At 50.1% G+C, this 20,718-nt stretch overlaps 1 protein-coding gene across 1 annotated transcript in view; it reads left to right on the plus strand.

The window, feature by feature from the left end:
* ITGA11 (integrin subunit alpha 11) overlaps positions 1-20,718 on the plus strand; it is a 123,512-nt gene that overhangs the window by 72,541 nt on the left and 30,253 nt on the right. Inside the window, exons 6-12 of the mRNA XM_033109688.1 lie at positions 1,347-1,474; positions 2,581-2,729; positions 5,508-5,652; positions 6,152-6,317; positions 7,676-7,746; positions 16,439-16,583; positions 18,475-18,623. Of these exons, the coding sequence (XP_032965579.1) occupies positions 1,347-1,474; positions 2,581-2,729; positions 5,508-5,652; positions 6,152-6,317; positions 7,676-7,746; positions 16,439-16,583; positions 18,475-18,623 (953 nt within the window). The remainder of the gene's footprint in view (positions 1-1,346; positions 1,475-2,580; positions 2,730-5,507; positions 5,653-6,151; positions 6,318-7,675; positions 7,747-16,438; positions 16,584-18,474; positions 18,624-20,718) is intronic.

Raw genomic sequence — 20,718 nt, forward strand, 5'->3', positions numbered from 1 at the left:
CACATTGGTGGCCCCCCTCACATAGTGCTCCAGCACATGGCAGGAGCTCAGTCCACATGTGTTGAGCTAAACCAAACTGGGAAAGGACAAAGCTACAAGGCGCTGTCAGCCTGGAAGTGTTGGGCCATCCCGTACACGGTGTGCAGATGGGACAAGAATGTCACAACTTCTCCTAAAGGAGAGGTGATTCTGAGCACCTGAATCACCCAAATGCTTCTAAGATGCTCCCCAAACACAAAGCGTGTGACAGGAACCTGGGCTCAAACCCACCACCTTCCTCTCTCTGGGAAGCACTGCCTTGAACCTATGGCACCTTCATGATGCAGAAGTTGCTGGAACATTCACACACAAAAGCCTCCTGCCATACATATTGCCGTAAAGTAGATTTCATACCAGTGTAAAAATTCTCCAGTAAAAATAATACGTGCCCAATATTTCAGTATGATAATAATATAGTATAATATATATCATATCATGTCATATCATGTCTTATTTTAAACCATTTGCTCACAGAAATAAATTACTTAAGTTTTAAAGAAATTTTTTACATGTATTATGGTACCCGTATTTCATTAAATTTTTTGTTGATTTTAATTTGGTATTAATATTAAAAAATATATCGAGAAATCTTTATGCTCAGAGTGGAGATACAGGCATGAGAACTAGACCTGATGATGTCACTGCCACACTAACAAAGTGGTTTGCTTTAAGAAAATAGGATTGGCTAAGATTTCTTGAGCACTTACTTTGTGCTCAGTCCTTTAGAAGCATCATCTCACTAATTCCTCATGACAATCCTCTATTATCATTATGCCTATTTTATAGAAGAGAAAAGTGATGCCAGGATGTTAAGTGATTTGCCCAAGGTTAAAGCCAAGAGTCAAACAGATTCCACATTTTTAACCATGACACATACCACCCTCCTAAGAAGTGAAACCCACCCATTCTTCCAGGTTGACAGTGGTAAATGCCAGCCTGCACATTGCAGCAAAACAAATGATTACAAGGTACTGCTGTGGGCAGTGCTGACTTCCTCAGAAACACTGACCCACTGGTGGTGCTCAGTCCCTGATGAGCAGAGTCCCTGAGGAGCAAAGGTGTAATTCGAGCTTTGTTCAGACAGCCAGCACGGAGTGGTGGCTCAGAGCCAGAAATGCCTGGGCTCGTCATTCACGTTGCCCAAATGAATGTCCCACCCCAGACGGCTCCCCAGCCCAATACACACATGTAATTACACACATGTAACAGGTCCTTCTTCTAGTGTCCTTCGGACAATCATCCAGAGAATCAGAGCCTTGCAGACACGGGCTCCTTGGGCAGCTGTGACTGTGTCTCCAACTTCCCAGGGTGCCAGACCTACATGGACATTGTCATTGTCCTGGATGGCTCCAACAGCATCTACCCCTGGGTGGAGGTTCAGCACTTCCTCATCAACATCCTGAAGAAGTTTTACATCGGCCCTGGGCAGATCCAGGTGAGTGTCTCTGGGACTCTTTCCTCCTCCGAGCAGGGCCCACACCCATGGCAGACGCTTCCTGGGGATGTGGGAAGAACACCTCTGTGTGTGCTAAGAAGGTGTAGGTGAAAGGCAGCCATCTCTGCTGGATTCATCATGGGAGAGTTTTGGCGGGGGGGGGGGGGCGCCTCACTTTGAGGGTTAAACTATCAGGAAAGAGTTTGACCTGCTACAGAGTGAGAAGGAAGGCGGGAAAGGTTGAGTAGCACTAGAACCTTGCTGAGTGCGGCACCGGGAGAATTAGCCACATTGATCTTGGAGAAAAGACTGGGGAGGAGGTCATAGCTGCCAACACATATGTGAAATATTGCTTGGCCAAAGATTTATTCCATACTGTTTGGGTGGGCCAAACAAGGACCGATGAATAGAAGTTCCAAGGTGGCAGATTTCAAATCTGTCTAAGAAATTATTTTGTAACAATTAGAGCTATTAAAAAGGGAGTGGGCTTTGTCATGAAGCAATGAGTTCCCCACAACTGGAAAATCATCTTTTAGGGTATCATGGGTGGAAGTCCAGCATTAGAAATGCTCTTGTACTAAATAAACTCTGAGCCCATCCAACCGTAACAATCTACTGTTCTAGTCTTACTGCAGGTCTTTAAAGTGTGTTTTGTTTGTTTGTTTCGAGGCTATTAATATTGTCAATATTTTATCAACCTTGGAATAAAAGAAGCTCTTCTCTTCCAAGTTTTAAGGAACCTTAGTTCCAGAGTTTGGTGAACAATGTCATGGTCCTCCTCCCGTGCTGTCACTAATAAGTTAGACTTCAATTCTATGCTCAACTTTTGTCTTTTTAAGCTGGAAACTTAATCTGTTGAGCCAGTCTTTATATCAGTCTCCTCTCTTGATATGCACCTGCTACTTCTCTCATCAAGCCACTCATTCATTCCCAGAACTTTGCAGAACCTGCTTCTCCTCCGATGAGTGACTCTACCTTGGGTAGGTCCTCGGGCCCTCTCACTCCTGAACAGTCACAGACAGAATGATGACTCCATGGAGCCTCGCCACCGAAGGCCTAAGTGCCAGGGGTCAAGACAGTCTGTTGCCCTCTGCTCTAACTTGCAGGTTGGAGTCGTTCAGTACGGAGAAGACGTGGTACATGAATTTCACCTCAATGACTACAGGTCTGTAAAAGATGTGGTGGAAGCTGCCAGCCACATTGAGCAGAGAGGAGGGACAGAGACCCGGACGGCATTTGGCATCGAATTTGCTCGGTAAAAAAAAAAAAGAAAAGAAAAGAAAGAAAACAGAAAAAAAAAAATGTTTTTAAATCTCAGATACCATTCTGTTTCTATACTGCTGCATAACAAACCACAACAAAATTTAATACCTTGAGACAATATTTATTAATCCCTCAAAGTTCTGTAGATTGGCTGGACTCAGCAGGTCAGCTCTCTCTTGGGTTCTCTCATGTGGTTGAATCTGGTGTCAGCTGGAGGGTCTGCTGGACTGGACACCCAAAATGGCACACTAATCTGACTGGTAGTGATGCCAGCTGTTGGCTGGGAACTCAGCTGGGCTGGCGACCTGAGCACCCACACATGGTCATGTGGCTTGGTTTTCTCATGATGTGGCAGCTAGACTCTGAGCGGTAGCATCTCAAGAGCAAGCTTCCCAAGAGACCGATGACCTAGCTACAGAGGTCCAAAATATAACTTCTGCAATAATCTATTGATTGAGCATGTCACTAGGGCCAACCTAGATTCAAGGGGAAGAGCTTCTGTTTGTTGATGAAGGAATGTCAAGGTCACATTGCAGAATAGCAGTTGGGATAAGGGATTATTGTTGCAGCCAACTTTGGGAAATGTGTTCTACCACAGTTTGGGACACTAGGAACAGACCAATAAACAAAACAGATGCTATCCTGCCCTCGTGGAGCTGACATTCTAGAGGATGAGGCAGATAATACATAAAGAAATAAATAAATAATGCAGTATGCTAGAAGGAGATAAAAGCTATGGGTGGTAGGGGAGCGTGGTAAAGGCAGTCAAGTAATTTTGAGAGGGCAGGTATTCAATCCTCATTAACAGAGTCATCAGAGAAGGCTTCATGCGAGCTGACATTTGAGTGGAGACTTGGAGGAGTTGTGGAAGTTGGCCAGGAATGTACCAAGGGGGAGCGTTCCAGGAGAGGCAGCAGCTGGGACAAAGGTGCTAAGATAGAAGCATGCCTGGTGGTTCCAGGATCAGCCAAGAGCCCAGTGTGGGTGGAGAGGAGAAGGCAGGAGTTGGAGCTCAGAGGGATCAGGGGACCAGATCACAAAGGCTCTGGCCATTGTCAGGACCTGAGAGAAATGGGAGCCATTGCACATTTCGCCCAGTAAGTAGACATGACATGACCTACTTTTCCACAAGATCACCTTGTTTCCAGATTCAAGGAACCTGATTATAAAGCTCTAACTGATCTCCTGGAACTTATAATATGACTTACAAAGGAACAAATGCAAGTCTTTTGCACAATACGAAAATCACGATTTTAAATCTGATGACTCATACCAATATTTACCCTGTTACAGATTCATACAAATATCCACATTATTCCACTGTATAAAAATATGGTCCTGAAATTGTCTTTGGCTCTATAGATAATAAAAAGGAAAAAAACACCCTGTTTCTCCCCTAAGATTTTTGCATGGAGTTTCGTTCCTGAGCCTGGCCCTCTAATGAGGTCATCGAAGTATCTAGAGTCTCCTTTGAAGGACTAGCAAAGTTCTCCTTCCACTGGGTCAGAGTTAAGCCCAAAATCTGCTCCAGTGATGTCGAGTATGCCTCTGCCCTGCTTCAGTCCACAGCTCGTGAGAGGGGTTTTTTTTTTTAAGTCACCATATCCAGACTAACACAGAGCTGCAGGAGAATGGCAGATGGTCTATTTCTCTTAACTGGGAGCTTCAAGATGCTCTGAACTAATTTATTCCAAGTTTTGTGAATTCCTCAACATCTAAATCATGCATGTCAGCTCAACAGCTTGCTGTGTAACAAGAGATACCTCTGGTTACTGGGGTCTGGAGACCCCTGGCATTGTGGCTTGAACCTGTGGGTCAGACCCATGAGGAATCCCTGCAGAGTCTAAGGGTAACATGTATTTTTAGATCCATATTGGAAAATTCTACCTGCTGAGCCAGACTCGGGCCAGACCATGTCTGCCCTTCTCAGAACCTCACAGAAGGTTGGCCACAGAGGCACCAAGAGCCAGTGATGGTTCAGGAGCCAGTTTTCTGTGCTTCACAGATGGGTTGCCAGCTGCAAGAGCTTTACCACAGCATTGATGGTCAGTGTGCCAGTCCCCGCCCCCATCCCACCCCCTGGCTGGATTGCCCAACAGGCAGGCCAAGCGTCTGCTCCTGGCACTGAAAACAAAAAGCGAGAAAGAGGAATATTTGTCATAGAATTTGATATTTAATAGTTCCCAAAATAGAATCAAAGCTTTCCTCGTGGGAGAAATCAGAACTTTGTCAGGCTTCATTACACGGATTTTATGGATTAATGTTGTTTGGGTGTTAAATTACTCTGACACGGCAACTTTTCGGGACTTAGGGAAGTAGTTCTCAACTCTGGTGTTTATTAGAACTTTTGAAAAGTACTGGCGTCCAAGGCCCCACCCAGAGATTCTGATTTTATGAGTCTTGGGGGGGGCCTGGGCATCACTTTTGTGGGTTTTTTTTTAACTCCCCAGGTGATTCTAACGTGCAGCTGGGTTTTGAACTGCTAACTTAGGGCCTCCATCTGAGCCTGAACTGTCCCCCTCAGGCCCACCTCACCTCCTCTGCTTAGCCAAAAATAGCATGGCCAGGACCCTCAAGGGACTTTTTAAAGTCACTTTTTAAAGACAAGCAGTTACAAGATCCATGCGAGTAGCCATGGCATCTCGACCTGGCTTATTCTGTGGTTCAAGGTCCCAACACCTCTTGGGTTGCTGGAGAGAGTTGGCTTGGCCCGGTCTCTGGCTGCCCTATCCCAGCCCCCTTGTGACCTCGCCCTGTGCTTGGGTTCCAGCTCAGAGGCTTTCCAGAAGGGCGGAAGGAAAGGGGCCAAGAAGGTGATGATTGTCATCACCGACGGGGAGTCCCATGACAGCCCGGACCTCGACAGGGTGATCCAGCAGAGCGAGAGGGACAACGTGACCAGATACGCCGTGGCCGTGAGTCCTGCCCGACTGCCCTGCTCCCCGCCCCCGCCCACATGCTGCCAGCTACCTTGGAGAGGCTCTGCCATCAAACCCCTGAGGACCCTAGGGGGCATTTTCTGGGCAGTGAACAAGCTATCCAAGCCCTCAGAGGGGCCTCTTGTGGTCTCATCTGCCCCTTAAGAGCACGTGGAAAATCTGTTTTCTGCTCTGCCCGGGACTATCCACAACACTTGTGGGTTCGTTTTTTCTTTTTCTCCATTTCTAGGGAGGTTCTGAAACCTCTAGACTAGAAACCTCCAAAGCCTCCCAACCCCTGGAACCCTATCTTAGAACAGGGCCTTATCTGGCCTCTACTAGAAAGTCTGTTTCAAAATGCAAATGGGACTTCGACTTCTACTCCCAGCTACCAAAGCAATGGTTCCAGCCAGCCCTGGGCCCAGGGTCAGGGGCGGGGGTGTGCGGGGAGGTCCGTGCTATGTCTGGTATGTCGCCCTGCCCTGTTCCCTGGCAGGTCCTGGGCTACTACAACCGCAGGGGGATCAATCCAGAAGCTTTTCTAAACGAAATCAAATCCATCGCCAGTGACCCTGATGACAAGCATTTCTTCAACGTGACGGACGAGGCAGCCCTGAAAGACATCGTGGACGCCCTGGGGGACAGGATCTTCAGCTTGGAAGGTGAGCGATGCACCGAGGGGCTCCACTCTCCTGGGTTCACAGCAGGCGCCGTTCCCTGTGAAATCCAACCCCACAGAATGGAATGGCTTAGCAGGAGTCCTCCTTTCATGATAAATGCCAACACCTGAGTGTCACTGGGCTGGACGTGAGGCCGTGCACCTTACAAACAGCCCCCCTGCCCCACCCCGGAGGTGGTTGTGCTGATTGCCTGCTGCTTTTACCACTGAGGAAACTGAAGCTTGAAGGAGCTGAATAACTGGCCAAAGCACCCACAGCTTGGGAAGGAGTTGGGGTTTGAACGAGAGTCACCAGATTTAGGAAATGTAAAATACAATATGTGTGGCAGCCGTCTGCTAAAAAAATGATTTGTCGGTTGTCTGAAATTCAATAACTGAGCGTCCTGTGTTTTATCTGGCAACCCTAGTTTGAACCCTGCTGGACTGACTCCAAAGACTGAAACACTTAACCCCTGACTCCCACTCCACCAAAAGCATTTTTAGCAGGGTCCCTTTAGATTGCCTCCCTCCACACAACTTCAACTCCAGTTTTGACTTGCTCACATCTCATTCGCACTGTATATTGCTAGAGAGGGCCCTTTTCACACTGGGCTTTGCCATCTGGGAGGATTGTCAAGAGGCAGAAAGCAGCATCCCAAAGCTGAGCAGTCTGCAGCACATTGGAAATGACAAGCTACAGACACACACATGAAAAGAGATAAAAACAGCCCTCACAAAAGCGGCTAAAGGAATAGAAAGTATGAACCTGAGTTTTGACACTCACACTAGAACTGAAATATCTAAATCAGTATATTTCTCCTCAAAATGGTTGACTAGAATGACAAGAACATTGGCTCCGATGACAATTTCGGAGCGGCCCTCCATGGGGAGGGGCTTTCAGCACACATGGGGTCTCTTATGCAATTCTCCCTCCTGAGGGTCGATTTGAAGTTTGAGAACCATCCAGAAGCATCTGGAACCAAACCTAGTGAATAATAAGAATGAACAAAGAAGGAAATCCCCTTTCTTGTCAGAAACCGTTTCTTTCCACACACTTCTCTTGATCTTTCCCCTATTCTGACCATCTCATGGTATATGCGCCCTGTGATATGTTGCCCAAGGCCTTTCCAGCAGGGAGAGGGCCACTAATGATAAACCCACCTGCTCACCTGGAAGGTGCTTGGTGCCCCCCTCACAGGCTGCCTGCCACAGGGGGCAGACTAGACTGAGCTTAGACTCATGGTCCGGCTCACCTTCCTGAAGATGCCTCCTGAGAAACGGGTGCTGTGGCTTGAACTTCAGGTATGTATGGTGCTAAGCAATCAGGTATGGAGATGACGTCTTTCTGTCCCTGTGTTTCAGGCACCAACAAGAACGAAACCTCCTTTGGGCTGGAGATGTCACAGACGGGCTTCTCCTCTCACGTGGTGGAGGTATGGACGGGTTTAGAGCCACCCTGCCACATACTCAGCGCTGTCGTCATCACCCCGCCTTTCCTGGGCTGGCTCTTATGCCCTTTCTCCCTTTCTTGGGGTCTCTCTGCCTCCCGTTTTCTGTGGCTACAAGAGGGAAGTCAAGGTCTTCAACTTATAGTAATTTGTCTCACCCTCCCTGTGCAGGGTGCTGATGGTGATGTTTCCCCCAGGACCAAGGGTGTCCTGTTCAGTCCACAAAGCCTCGTGCAAAATCTAGGCCAACAGGACAAAACCAATGGCACATGCTTTAACAGTGTCCATGCATGACCAAGGGGACCTGTGCGTTCAGGGCCACGGCCCTGCGTCTGTTAGGAGGGTGTCCAGACATGTCAGGTGTTGTCTGGCAGGTAGCCCGTGCAGGCCCCGTGTCGATGTGCATCGGCATCAGGTGGCAGAGGTCCCAGGTGGGCACACAGTGTCACATGCGTCATGTTGTGTCTGGGGCTCTGTGTCGCAGGCCCAAAGCCCTCAGGCTGTCACTCACCCTCGACGTACTTCACCTGGTTCTGATTCGCAAGCTGAGGCTAAAACCTCCCAGGATTGCCAGAGGGGCAGAGGAGACGATACCTGTGAAAACATTTTATAACCTGTTCGGGTATAAGCCCGGCCGGGGAGTACCACGTGCAAGGGAGTGACATGTGGGGGAAGCCCGGACATGTTGGTATTAGCACGAGCCCTCGTGGAGGCTCTGTTCATGCTTTGAACAGACAGCTGCCCCAGTGTGTGAGTGTGTTCTGCCCAGGCTAGTGCCATGGGAACGTACTTATGCCTCCTAATTTTCCAGAAAAGTCCTATTAGTCCTTCCTACTTACCTGTCACTTTCATTATCACACTGAGTTCTCCCAGCTCCTCAATGAGATGGATAGCGCAGGACTCCTTGTTCTCAGATGCCACATAAACAAGTCACAGAAAGGTTGAGTGACCTGCGGAAGTGCTCTAAGTGAGAGAAATATTTGTCTCATGCTCTTCCCCCTACACGAGCAGCTGCTCCATGAGACAATATGGAATGTAAGTGGGTTTGAGTCAGAAATTCCAAATTGGAAAAGAGGGGGACATATGCACAACACGCAGCAGGCAGATGGGCGGAAGCGTGACTCACGCTTAGCTTTTCCTGAGCAGCATCTGGCTGGACAATCCTGTGCCAACTTGAAAACAGTCAGATGCATGTGTAACTGCCCTATTATCCTAACGGTCATGTTATATGTACAGAGCACTTTACATTTTTCCAGGAATTGGAAATTCCTGTGCCTCATTGCATGCTCAGAAACAGCCCTGCGAAGTCGGCAGATGGTAATAGTTGTCCCATATTAAGTGGTCACATCCGCAAATTTTTCCAGTGCTTTCTCCTCATGCTGGACCCCTACCAGGAGGTGCAGAGGTGAGTGCACTTCCCATAAGGAGCTTGCAGTCCAAGGATAAGGAGCTGGCATGAGAGACGAGAGCATCCCACACACAGGCTGGGCGGCGAGTCATGCGCTCCTGCAGTACTAACCTCGGTCTCCTGACTCTGGAGTCAGGGCTGATTAGAAAATTGAACAAGGAAATCCAATTTAGTTAAATCCAACAAGCATGTGTAAAATACAACTAGGTACCGAAAGGAACCGGAAATTCATCTTGCCACCAGGAGTCGACTTGCAAACAACTCAGAACAGCAGGCCTCAGGTTTGAGAGTAGGATAAAAGGAACTATAGATTTCCCTTAGGTAAAAGTGTTCAACTACAGGCGGCCCCCCTCCATGGAGCCCCCGTGAAGACCCCCTGCTCAGTGGGAGAACCACATGCACACATCTAATGCTAATCCAGGTAGTGTGTGGTCAGGGTCTTATAGAAGGAAAGGCTCAGGCTGAGGGAGGGGCTGTCAGAGAAGGATCCGGGGAGGGACTGGCTCTTGGGCAGAGTCCCGAGGACAAGGATTTCTGCAGCCATGGGTGGCAGTGAGCGGGGAAGGAGAAGAAGTTTATGTCCACCACTGGGGGAAATCGGAGCACACACTTGAGCCAGCCCTTATGTTGGAGACAGTGAGAGAGTGTGAATGTCCCTTGTTTCCTTTGTCCATTCTACAGTCGTTTTTTGGAGAGTCTCCCTGTGTATCAGGCTCTGTACCAGGCACTAGGGATATATATATATATATATATATATATACAAATACAGAGATTAAGGTAACATTTCAGCTGATAGCACCTCACAGTCTAGTTGGGGAGGGAGACTCTTAAATAATGAGTTCCGTCTCCTGCTTCTAATACTGTGGTCTGTGTATGCCCAGGAATTGGGGAACTTGATGAGAAGGGAGGTTAAGATAAGCTTCAGGTACTCGGGGACTCTTGAGCTGAGCCCTGAAAATGGCTTAAGCAGCTCAGTGTGTCAAGCAAGATGAGTCCTTGCAAGACCAATGGGTTCTCCAGCTGCAGGGAGGAGACCAGCAGCTCAGAGCCCCAGCTTTTTATTTAGGTCAAGGTCACGCACTGCCCTGTGCAGCTTCTTCCACATGCCCAACTCTTTTTCTATTCTCCAAGCGAAGAAACCAGGTGCCTGCCTCTCCTTATCCTGTAGATACAGACTGATTTATCTATCACCCTGAGTCTTGTTTCCAAGTGACAAGCATCTGAAAGTTTTTATCTGATAGGACTTTGAAAGAGAAGATGATTGCATTTGAATTTGAGACTCCTTAATACTTCCAGAAAAAAGAATACCTTCCAAATCTAAAGGAATGGTGCAATGATGGCGGGTTGTCTGGTGCTATGACAGGCCATTGGGTTGTATTTTGGAGCACGGAGGTTTTCCAGTGCCGGCCACGGATGCCATTGTGATTGGCCACAGCTGTCCTATCCCTGGGAGTCCAGGTCCACAGCTCTCAGGGTCAGTCAGACCTGTCTGGAGATGGGATGCAGGTGAGTCCATCCTTTTAGCTTTGCCCAGATCCTGAGTCCAAGTGAGTCCATGTCATGGATAAGCCCCAGGCTGCATCTCACCCAGCAGTGCTCCACCGACAGCCTCAGACAACTACTTCCTATAGATGTGCTAAAGGAGCCTTCAGCTGCCCCCGGCCTGTTTAGTTATGTCCAAGGAATGGTCTCTCTAGTCCTGGGGGAGGGACCCAGTAGAATGTTCTCAAATGACAGAGAAAAGGCCCAGAGGCTTATCACCTGGTCTGCTATCATCTGTCCAGCAAGAAAACCATCCTTTGAGTTAGGAAGGATAAAGCAGCAAGAGGAAGGATGGACCACAGCCCAGGGTAGGAAAAGAGACCCCAAGATATCACGTGGCCACCCAAAAGCCCAAGGCTTCAGGCCACAGAAATTGCATCCCAGGCTGATGGCTGAAGGTCAGAGCCCCTGGGGAAACTGAGAGAGCTGGAGCCAACTCAGGAAACTCTAGTCTTGATTAGCAAAAAGGAGAAAGAAAATATTCTGGAAATTACCATCAAGAAGACCATTTGATCTAATTACATTTGATACTTGGTCAAATTCTAAAACAGACTTTTAAGCCAATGGTTCCATTAGCATTTGGAAATGCATGCAGAGGTCACTAATAGCTCGAATGGCTTCTATTAATGCTGGCTGTCTACTGAGGTTGTCAAATTGAGTAATCCAGAAGCTATCAGAAAGCTTGCAGAAGGGACCCATACCTCAAGAGGGCATAGACTCTAAGAGTCTATAATCCCAATGAGCCACAGGGGAAGGTGTAGAGACGGAATAGGACCGTAAATAATTGATGCCATTGGTGATGGATGGAACCGCTGGGGAGCATCTCCTACACAGAAGCTCAACAGAGGAATTTCACATTGACTGAGCTACACTGCAGTCCGCAAATCTGCCCCGACACCGAAAGTTGACAGAAGGAAGCAGTTTTATTAAGGTGGATCTGTCTACACAAAAACCTTGGTAACCCACCCAAGATACGAAGAGCTCATTTTTCCTGTAAGCTACACGTGATGCTCTAACACCCTCCTGCCTCTTCAGCCTGTACCCTTGCCACAGGCCCTCCTGGGATTGTGGACTGGATAGCTAAGGTTATTGGCTATTATCTAACATTCTTAGTTGTTAAAGCCTGAAAGCTATAATCTTTCCTGAGAGTTTTGCATGTGAACTAGTTTTGCATAGCTGATTCAATCCAAAATGAAAGAAACTAACCCGGATTGGTGAAATGAGAAGTTGAGACCTAGAGACTGTGAACCCCTCGCGAGCTCCCATAGCCCTAAACTGCAGACTGTTCCCCTGCCAGGCAGGGCAGGCAGTCAGGGCTACCTGGGGCCTCCCGTGGGGGCCCCTCCATGAGGCCAGGACGTGGTAGCCAAGATCTGCCAGCATGCTGTTCCACATCGTTTGCAAGTTGACTCCTGGTGGCAGGAATCATCTCCTGGTCACTAGTGTCCTCCTAAGTCCAACCCCACGTCCTCAGGCTGTGCCCTGTGCCCAGCATCCCACTCCGGGGACTCATTCCCAGGAAATCTGAGCAGAGTAACCTCGCTTCTGACGGGCTCCTCTCCGCAAAAAGGTTGAGGGCCTGTTTCTGGGGGATTTCTGCCCAACCCCAACTAAACGTCCTCGTTCTCATCCTTCCTCAGGCTCCACTTTGAGCTTTTTGAAAACAAATTTTCTAATGCCAGCCAGCATCTGACTAGTTAAATCCAACTAATTAATCCACCCTCTTACTGACACATTTGCCTTAGAAGGGGCTCTTGGGAATAGAGTCCTGCCCCTCACACAGGTACCAGGGAGCCACGGGGGAGCCTGAGGAGGAGGATGCCCCTCGGTGCCCTCTCAGTGGCCTCCCTGCACACCAGCACGCAGGACCACCTGTGACCACCTCCACCCGCCCCTGCAGTCCTGCCTCTCCAGCGCCAAGAACAATGCTGGCATCTGGTATTCTAATTCCACTACTGCTGGGCAGTAGGAAAGTACTGCCTGGCTGTGTCACCTCAAATTATTTAACCTCTCGGAACCTGTCTTTGAGTAGATAGATGTCTGAAATATATTTGGGGAATTGAATCTTGAGGCTTGGAACTGAAGTGTACATTTTGAGACTTACTAAGAAATCAAGTAAGGTTTTCTTAAAATCTTTTCCTAACTCCTCTATGCCCTCATCCCCTCCCTCAGTTGGTCACCCCATCCAGTGAGCACCAAAACAGGCTGTCCTTGCCTCCATCAGAGCACTTCTCAATAGCTGCTGTAAAGACTCATCTGCAGCACCAACCTGACTGTGAAATCTGATTCTTTGACTACTGCCTCCCGGAAATGCTTTACGGGTGAATTACAGAATGAGAAGAACTGCTGTGCACCAAGTCCTTAGCAGTGGCTAAGCACCATGCTAAGAATTAAAAATGCTAATTCTCACAATAAAGCAACTGAGGAACCTGAGGCTCAGAGAGAGAGAGAAACTTGCCCAAGGTCACACAGCCAGACGCTTTAGAGGTGGACCTGGAACTCAGGAATGTCTGTCTGCAGAGCTCGTGCTGTAACCACCAAGCCAGGGATTCTCAGCCTGGCCCGACTGATGCTTCAGGCTGGGTGCTTCTTTACTGTGGGGCCGTCCTGTGCACAGTAGGTGTTCAGCTGCATCCCTAGTCTCCACCCACCAGATGCCATAGCAACCCCCACACCCCCCCAGAGCTGTGACAACAAAAACTGTTCCCAGGCATTGCCAAATATTGCCTGGGAAGCTAAACAACCCCCAGTTGGGCACCACTCCCCTAGACGACACTACTTCCGGTATGGGGATGGGGCCCAACACTGGCCAGGGACGTGGACGAGCTGGAACACAGAGCCAAGGCAAGAGCTGCAGAGGCCAGGTCAGAGGGCGGCTAAGAGCTGAGCCGGCAGGATCTGATGGTGGCTGCTACGCTCAGGTGAGTGTCAGCACCGGCTGTCCTCAGGGAGAACACAGACTCAGCCCGACCTTCTGAGGCCTGGCCACCGGTCTGCGTCCTCACTTCTGCACAGAGCACCAGGAAGGTCAGCTCTGTCGACGGCCCATCTGTGCACGGCTGCCCAGGCATACCCTGGTAGTATCTGGTGGGAGCCCAGGGGGCCCGGCAGGAGAGGCCATACCTCAGGGAGTTGGTGGCAGGCCTGGAGCCTGGGACTCGGCTCTTCCCTGGAAGGCCCTGCTGCTTGTTATCCAGCTGTGCCTACATGCCTGGCTTCCTCTGTCAAGACTTGGGCCCCACCCTTCCAGATTTTTTCCAAACTCAAAATGTCTGGGCTCCCCCAGCTGGGAAAAGATTGTGACATGGTGAAGTTTGCTCTGGTGGCCTTCGCTTGCTCTCTCAGCCAGCCGTCTCCTTGCAGTGCACCCTGTCCTCAGTGGGGCTCTCTTTGGCCCTCAACAGACCCCTCTCAGCAAAGGGCCTCCCACTGGGATCACAGGCCTGCACCACTACCAGCGTAACATGGCATAAGGTGACAGCCTGTGAGCCATCACCCAGCCCAACGCTGCCAAATCTGGAAGCCCCAGTGGAATTCCCCAGCCCCACATGTGGTGAGTCAGTATCGGGGCCCCCTGCAGAATCCTAGGCACCTGGGTTGAGCCAGCCCTTCTCGATACATCGCAGAGGCTTCCAGTCATCTGCAAAGCCAAAAATCAATCTTCAAAGTCCTCTCCGTTAAAAGAAAAAGTCTAGTCTGCGTTTGCGAACGTGAACTTAGCAGGCAGAGGGAGGAAAGGAACAGAGAGCAATGAAGCCCAAACCTTGCACCCCTCCCAGAAAGTCTCCGATGGAAAGTCGAAAGTGAAATTCAGAGGCTTCCGGGAAGCAAATGGGTAGTTTCTCCTCTCAACACATCTCCCTGTTCGAAGTCCCAGCCCTGCTGCTGACTTGCTGTGTGACCTTGGGCAAGTCCCTTTCCCTCTCTGAACCTTGGGTGTTCATTGATCAAGTACAGATAATGAGCTGGCCTCAGGCAAATGGGTGACTGGATGAGAAAGTGTTCTGCAAAGAATGGAGCACACCCCATGTTCGAGAACGTTAGTGGTGACTTTGTGGGCAGAGAGTCCTTGAGGCCCTGGTCCTGATCCTGGCCCAGCAGGTTGTCTGACTCTCCCAGGTTGAGGCTCAACCACAGTAGAGGGAAGAAACCTAATCAGAAAGCATGATATTGAACACAACCAAGAGCAACTCTCCCAAGAGCAACTTATTTATAGTCGTGAAAACAGTACTTGAACAGTCAGTTCTACCTCTAGAATATTAGGATTTTTAACCATTTGGTGAGATCAACTTTACTCTTTAAAATGACATGTTGGAAATTACAAAATGAAGCTTGGCTTAAGGTTTACAATCTTGCCCTCTCCACTGCCACCAATGACACTAGCACAATGACCCTGTCTGTGTATTTAGCTCGCTCTGATGGTCCCAAGGCCAGAATCATAGTATGCTATCAGCACCATTGCTTTGGGGGCGAGGGGAGACTGAGTGCCTTGGGCCCCGACTGGTGGGAGAATCCCAAATCCAGATAATCAGCTGGGTTTAGGAATTCTCAGTGGGAGAGAGAGGTGACGTCACCAGCTAGTGCTTCAACAGCCCAAAGCTGGGATACAATCTGCTGCCCCACCCTTCAGCTTGTAATCACCAAAGTAACCCAGGCAGGTTACTGCTTCCACCTCCCTCCTCATCCGTCATTGTCCGTACTCACTTCTCTTTCCCTTCTAAGTACTTGCTGTTTGTCTTCCTGTACCCACTAGTTACATGGATTGTTTAAGGAGGTGCAGTAGTGGTGGATAGGGTACGGGGGGAGCCAGAGAGTGAACGGACTTCGAGAAACAACCCTGGACTCAGTAACACTTCCTCCCTGGGAGCCAGAGCTTCCTGTCTTCCTGCCCAAGAATTGCAGCTTCCACTGACCCTACAGCTCTGTCCTCCCTCCAGAGCCATCAAACAGTGTTCACGTCCTTGAAACCAAAGGCTCTAAACTCTCTCCAGCCTCAGGGCCTTTGTACAAGTTGTCACCATCCCCCTCAAGAGTGTAGAAGTATCACTTATTCAAAAACGCTTTTCCTGACCCCCATCTCCATCTACATTAAACTTCACAGTGGCATTTATCATATCCTTCATCACATTTATCAGTTTGCAACTATTATATGTATTTGCATATATGTATTTGCATATTTGTTTAGGATCTTTGAGCTCCTTGAGGGCAGGGATAATACCCCTAGCACCAAACAGGTGTCTGGCACAAAGTAGACACTCAGTGAGTTTTTACTGAAAAAAATGAAGAAGTAGGATTTATACACAGGGAAGCAACTCAGACACTGCCCAGGAATGTGGAAGGGGGCCAAGTGCAGGGGCATAGCTTAAAGAAGTGTCAGAAGGGAGAAGTAATGACAAGAGATTTCCTAGAGGGGTTCTGAAGCCCAAAGAGAAATGGAGGTTTGGTCCTGGATTTGGAGTTTCTTTCTAGAATATTCCTTCTTTCCTAATATCCTACCCTTGGGATCAGCTTGACCCATTTTGTGCTAAGGATGGGTAGTGACAAGAAGGTCCTTGGCTCATTTAAAAGCCAAGAATCCTGGCTAGAAGTTAGGCTGTCAAATAATGAATTCAGGAGAAGGTACCCAGAGTGACTGGCAGATGCTTCAAGGTGCAGGAGCTGGTGTGGCTTCCGGGGAGAGGCACCTGGGGGGGTACAAGCTGATGTGTGTCCCCTCTCCAATGTCAGGACGGGATTCTGCTGGGAGCTGTTGGCGCCTATGACTGGAATGGAGCGGTGCTAAAGGAGACCGCTGGTGGGAAACTCATTCCTCTCCGAGAGTCCTACCTGAAGGAATTCCCTGAGGAGCTCAAGAACCACGGCGCATACCTGGGTGAGAGCCAAGCCAGGGCGGCTGATGGGTGGTGGGCAAGGAGGGGCCTCAGGAGAGCCAGAATCCACCCACACACGATGCCAGGGGACTGTCTGTGAGCGTTCTGTGCTGATTCAGACACAGGTCAGGGCCAATCCCTTCTTCAGCCTGGAGTCCACCACGCCCCTGCCGGCATGTAATAGGCTCTCAGTACGTAGGTAGCATAAGGGAAAAGCCATGCACCCATACCTGCAGTGTGCGCCAGTGCATGCTTCTAGACACTCCCCCTCCTCCCAGAAGACCCTGATGGGTACAGCCAGGCTGAAGGACCCTCATAAGACCCAACAGTCTGGCTTTAACCACAGTCACCACCTTGGGTGGGGGTCCCAAGGGAGTGCCTCTCCTCGTCCTCTCTCTGGGGCTCATTCAGTGAGGGCAGTGTCTGGGATCTCTGGAAGATTACTCCCTACATGCCCAAGGGAGAGAAGGGTTTGGGGAAGAAGACTAGGAGGCTAGGCTCTCCACCTCCACACTGAGGGAGCTGTATGGATCTGGCCAAGGGTCCTCTTGTCAGGCTTTTAGGGAGGCTGGTCCTGCTTTCAGGGTGGCCCCGCCTGCTGATCAAAGAGCCACATGGGAGCTGAAGCCACAGCCAACAGACCGCCACAGCAGGAAGTTCTCAGTGGTGCTTAGAGTTTTGAGAGTCAGCTCACACATGCCCCCAGGGCATTTGGCTCCCAGGCCTCTCCTACCACTAATGTCCCTCCTTCTGAGGAAGCCCGAAAGCTCAGAGCCTATTGAGAACACTTCCAGTAGTATCACTGAGGGCTCAGCTCAAAAGACATCTCTGCTCCACACTGGAAGGCTAATCGAATCCTCACCTCACATATTTATGGTTGTGCTAAATACACAAGTACATTAGCCACCCCCAGGCGATGTCCAGGCCTTTACTGACCTGGCCAGTCCCGTTTCCCAGAACACACCTCCAAGAGTCAAAAATGAGTCTGGATCCACAGCAGGCGACCCCACTGCACCCATGCCCCCAGCCACTGAATCCGCTCATCTGTGCATCCTGCAGCCCGCCACTCTGGAAGCAACCCGTGGGACCCAAGTGACAGTGTCGCACACACGTGTGCGTGCACGCTCCCACACACACGGAAAACAGAGATATCCATTCCCCAGAAATAGGGGAACTGCCAACAGGCTTGACACCCATGTAAACGCAGGAATCCAGTATCCAAGATCGTCTGGCAGAAAGCAGAACTCTGGGCTGTGCACATCTGCCAGGGCCCCACTTTCAAAACAGTTGCCTAAAGATGCTCCATGTTCACCTCCCAGTTGCTGGGTGGGCAACTCAAGAGTCACAGTGATCGGGCGACACCACCCTGAGAACACGGATTGGCACCTTTCCAAACAGCCCCCAGATTTCCATTTCTTCCTCTTTGGTATGGCGTATGTGTGGACTGAGAGGAACTTGGGGGCCCCCTCCTCTGAGTCTGCAAAGCTTTGGAGCTGCAAGAATCCCTGAGATCCTTACACCTGCACAGCCAACACTAGTTTTCATAAACCACTTAGAAGGGGTTCATGGTAATGAAAAGCATACTGGTTGGTCCCCAAGAAAGACAAATGGTGGGGACAACATAAAATGTAATGTGGTTAGGGTCCGTCCTTCTCCTTTCTCCTTTGGGTGAAGGAGAGGACGTGTACATTCCAGGTCAGCTATGCTTTTTAGTGGTCCCACCTGGCTTCCTTTATGCCCTCCAGCCAGGGGCGGGGTGCAGGCCTGGGACTGACTGCTTTGCGTCATCACATCTGCCCGGCCTGCCGCCGGCATAGCTGAGCCGTTCATCAGGCCCTGGCGAGGCCTGAGAGGACGCGGGGCCAGAGACCAGCCTGTTTCCTCCTGTGGCAGGGTACACCGTCACATCGGTCGTGTCCTCCAGGCAGGGGCGGGTGTATGTGGCTGGAGCCCCCCGGTTCAACCACACTGGCAAAGCCATCCTGTTCACCATGCACAACAACCGGAGTCTCACCATCCACCAGGCCCTGCAGGGCGAGCAGGTAGCTAAGGGGGAGGCTGGGAGGAGGGCGGCAGAGGGGGCAGGACAAAGGGGAAAGGCTGGGCTGGAGGGGTCTCTGGAGCACATCTCTTCCCTCTCAGTAGGACTGTCCCCAGACCCACAAATGTCCTTCCTAGTTGGGGGGCATTACTTCCTTCACACCAGGCTTGGAACTGGACGGTCCCTTCCCCAGGCAGCCAGACCCTGGTCCCTGCTGCAGCAAAGACAAGCTGGAGAATTCACTTTTCTCCATTTCATGGAACTGATGTCTGTGGTGCATTCACTCGACTTCTGTCTCTGAATGGCAGCTTCTGTCTGGTCATGTCTAGAATTCTGAGCTAAAGGCAGCATCTAGGCTGTGGCTTCCCAGCCTGAGCTGCCAGGGTCCCTAGGGACCCTCAAGGGGCAGGCATGTTCCTCAGGCCACCTTCATGCTGCCAGAAGTGGGAGGAGTTGTGCATCCACCCACATGAGGCCCTTTGGTTCCTGAAGATGCCAATTTCTTTCCTTTTCCTGGAATGGTAACAATTCAGAATGTACAGTGGGCAATGCCACTGCCCTCCTGGGATGTGGTAAGCAACCAGGCTGTGCTTGCTGCTAAGAGTCTCATGTTGGATGGTCATGAATGCAAATTGGAAAGCTATGATAAGACTCATTGGTGGTGAAAAGATCAGAAAACAGGGTTTTGATCCAGGTCATTTCAGAAAACAAGGTTTTGATCCTAAGCCAAGGAAAATTGTGGTCCTGAAAAGCAACATAGCTTTTCCAAGGTTATAAAATGGATTCGTGGCTGGGTCAAGTTCAGAATCCAGAACTCTTGGTCCGGCCCTCTGCATTATGCTACCTCGTCATCCCCGACAATCCCAAACCCAGGCTTCAGCCCCTCCTGGCAGCATCCAGCATCCATGGCACCCTGGGCCTGAGCTAGGCCCTGCCAAGGTCCTTCTTGTTGTTCCCAGCTCCCCCTCAGCACTCCAGGGCCTGGAGATAGCTCTGTCTCCTGCACTGTCTACTGCCTTTGGTCTGTCACCATGAGGACAAGCTCCTCACTGGGTCTAACCTAAACCCCTCCAGCTGCAGGAAGCCATCATTTCACCATCCCTCTTCCGTCTCAAGGGCACTGTTCTATCACCCGGTCTCCACCCTGCCCACCCACACTCCACCCAAGGCCAGCTCTTTGGGGAATCCAAGGCTAGACCTTGAGAGCTAGAGAGAATTTGCTGATTAATTTATGACATTTTTACTGCCCAGTTCCGCCTCCAACATCCGAATGAGAAACCGCAGTGCTGAAGGCAGCTAAATTAAGTGGATTCCAAATCACGGTGACCCACATAGCTGAGGCCACATATTTAGACAAATATGTGTCTCCTTCCCTCCCCCCTTATTTGCTCTCTGTCTGCCTCTTAATCACTTTAGGTGGGCACATCTCTTCCCTCTCCCACCCTGTGTTTATGATTTCCTTTGTCTCTCTTCTGTATTTTTATCTTTCTCCTCAGTTAAAAGCTGTTCATGCTTGAGGATAGATTTCTTCTGCAAGCACCCAAGCCAGGAGGTAGCTGGGGGAGAGGGAGTCACAGGCCCAGTTTGGCTGTGACAAGCCTAACCTTGGACACGTGACTCAGGTTCTCTGAGCTTCTGTCCCTGCCCTGTAAAATGAGGACGACGATCTCTCCTAAGGAGCGTGAGGCTCACACACACTAACGTGCGGCTGTAAAGGGTGTCACGCAGGGCTGTTCTGTGGGAAGGGCTCCTTCCCTTTCCTAAGTGACCCACTGGTCCAATGAACATTTACCGAGAAGCTGCTGTGTGCCAGGCAGGGCGCCCAGGCCTGGAGGGAACCCAGCAGGTGCAGTGCCCAGCCTCACAGGGCTCCTGTGGAGGGGGCAGGTCCTGGTGGGAGTAGTATGGGGCTAGGGGAGCTTCAGGAAGGGCACTCACTGAGGGAGTGGAGTGGGGCTGGACGGGATGCTTCTAACAGCAAGTGACCTGAGGGATGGTAGACATTCAAGGGGAGGGAGGAGGGAGACAAGAGAAAAGTGTGTGCAACCAAACCAGGGCAGGGGCTTCCGAGGAAGAGAAATCACTGGGCGTGACAG

The sequence above is a fragment of the Rhinolophus ferrumequinum genome, chromosome 6 (assembly GCF_004115265.2).
Source record: "Rhinolophus ferrumequinum isolate MPI-CBG mRhiFer1 chromosome 6, mRhiFer1_v1.p, whole genome shotgun sequence".
NCBI classification, from domain to species: domain Eukaryota; kingdom Metazoa; phylum Chordata; class Mammalia; order Chiroptera; family Rhinolophidae; genus Rhinolophus; species Rhinolophus ferrumequinum.